At 57.9% G+C, this 2,051-nt stretch overlaps 1 protein-coding gene across 1 annotated transcript; it reads left to right on the plus strand.

The window, feature by feature from the left end:
* Nucleotides 1-1,512: 1,512 nt before the first annotated feature.
* LOC113942248 (keratin, type II cytoskeletal 80-like) lies at nucleotides 1,513-1,812 on the plus strand (the record flags this gene model as incomplete). Its single annotated transcript, XM_027633382.1, has 1 exon — nucleotides 1,513-1,812. A coding segment is annotated over one exon (300 nt), but the record flags the coding sequence as incomplete, so codon positions are not given.
* Between the last annotated feature and the right edge of the window lie 239 nt (nucleotides 1,813-2,051).

A 2,051-nucleotide genomic window follows, 5' to 3' on the forward strand; every position in this document is an offset into this window, starting at 1 on the left:
ATGTGAAAGTGTTAAATTTGATGTGATTATGTTTATTTTGATGTGAAAGTGTTCAATTTGGTGTGATTGTGTTGAATTTGGTGTGATTGTGTTGAATTCAATGTGAAAGTGTTGAATTTGATGGGAATGTGTTTATTTTGATGCAAAAGTGTTTATTTTGATGTGATTGTGTTGAATTTGGTGTGAATGCATTTACTGTGATACGAAAGTGTTGGATTTGGTGTGATTGGGTTGAATTTGCTGTAAATATGTTGAATTTGGTGCGAACGTGTTGAATTTGACGTTTCTCGCGCCGTGACCGTGTTTGATCTCGGAATTAACTGGTGGGAAACGAGGGAAACCTCCCAAATCCCTCCTTCCCTGGATGTTCTCCCAGATCCCTTCCAACCCTCCCCATCCCATGTTTCCATCACCTCCTTCCCCAGAGCTCTGCTGCTTCCCACAGTTCCTGGGAGGTCTCCAAGGTCTCCTTTCCCTCCAGGAGTTCCCAGGAGGTCTCCAGGGTCTCCTTTCCCTCCAGGAGCTCCAGCTCCAGCTCCCAGAGCCTCTGATGGCCCCGGATCCACTCCCGGGAGGTCTCCAGGGTCTCCTTTCCCACTGGGAATTCCTGCTCTGGCTCCCGGAGCCTCTGACAGCCCTGGATCCACTCGCGGGAGGTCTCCAGGGCCTCCTTTCCCATTGATTGCTCCCAGGAGGTCTCCCAAGTCTCCTTTCCCTCCAGGAGCTCTGGTTCCAGCTCCCAGAGCCTCTCACAGCCCTGGATCCACTCCTGGGAGGTCTCCAGGGTTTCCTTTCCCACCAGGAGCTCCCAGGAGATCTCCAGGGCCTCCTTTCCCACTGGGAGCTCCCAGGAGGTCTCCAGGGTCTCCTTTCCCTCCAGGAGCTCTGGTTCCAGCTCCCAGAGCCTCTGACGGCCCTGGATCCGCTCCCGGGAGGTCTCCAGGGTCTCCTTTCCCACCAGGAGTTTCCAGGGTCTCCTTTCCCTCTCAGATCTCCCAGGAGGTCTCCCAAGTCTCCTTTCCCTCCAGGAGCTCCAGCTCCAGATCCCGGAGCCTCTGATGGCCCCGGATCCACTCCCAGGAGGTCTCCAGGGTCTCCTTTCCCACTGGGAGCTCCTGGGAGGTCTCCAGGGTCTCCTTTCCCACCAGGAGCTCCCAGGAGTTTCCAGGGTCTCCTTTCCCTCTCGGATCTCCCAGGAGGTCTCCAGGGTCTCCTTTCCCTCCAGGAGCTCCAGCTTCGGCTCCCGGAGCCTCTGACAGCCCTGGATCCGCTCCCGGGAGGTCTCCAGGGTCTCCTTTCCCACCAAGAATTCCTGCTCTGGCTCCTGGAGCCTCTGATGGCCCTGGATCCACTCCCAGGAGGTTTCCAGGGTCTCCTTTCCCTCCGGGAGCTCCCAGGAGATCTCCAGGGTCTCCTTTCCCATGGGGAGCCCCGGCTCCCAGAGCCTCTCATGGCCCCGGATCCATTCCCAGGAGGTCTCCCGGGCTCTCCTTTCCCACCGGGAATTCCTGCTCCGGCTCCCGGTGTGTGACGGCTCCGGTTCCGCTCCCGCAGGTGCAGGACCTGGAGCAGCAGAACAAGGTGCTGACCACGAGGTGGAACTTCCTGAAGGAACAGGACAATTCCCAGTCGGACGCCGACGTCCGGGCCATCTACGAGCAGTTCATGGGCAGGATGAGCCAGGAGAGGAAGGCCCTGAGCCTGGAGCAGGAAAACCTGGAGCGGGAGCTGGAGAAGGTGCTCGGCACCATGGACGCCTTCCGCAGCAAGTGGGTGCCCGTGGCCGGCTCCAGGGCCACATTCCAAGGGCGGGTTTGGAGCTCTGGAGCACAGGGAGAGGGTGGGATCGGTCTGGGAGATCCGGCCTGGGATTCCCAAGGGAGGGACAAATTCCCAGTTTGGAACTGTTGGGTTTGGGAATCTGGGGTCCCAAACTCTGTGTGGGTAATGGGAGAGGGAGGGAAACCCATCCAAATGGAATTCCAGGGAATTCAGGGGCACAGGGAGAAGGTGGGATTGGTTTGACAGCTCCAGGCTGGGATTCCCAAGGG

This window comes from Corapipo altera, unplaced genomic scaffold (assembly GCF_003945725.1).
Source record: "Corapipo altera isolate COAL_440 unplaced genomic scaffold, ASM394572v1 120114, whole genome shotgun sequence".
Classification (NCBI taxonomy): Eukaryota; Metazoa; Chordata; class Aves; order Passeriformes; family Pipridae; genus Corapipo; species Corapipo altera.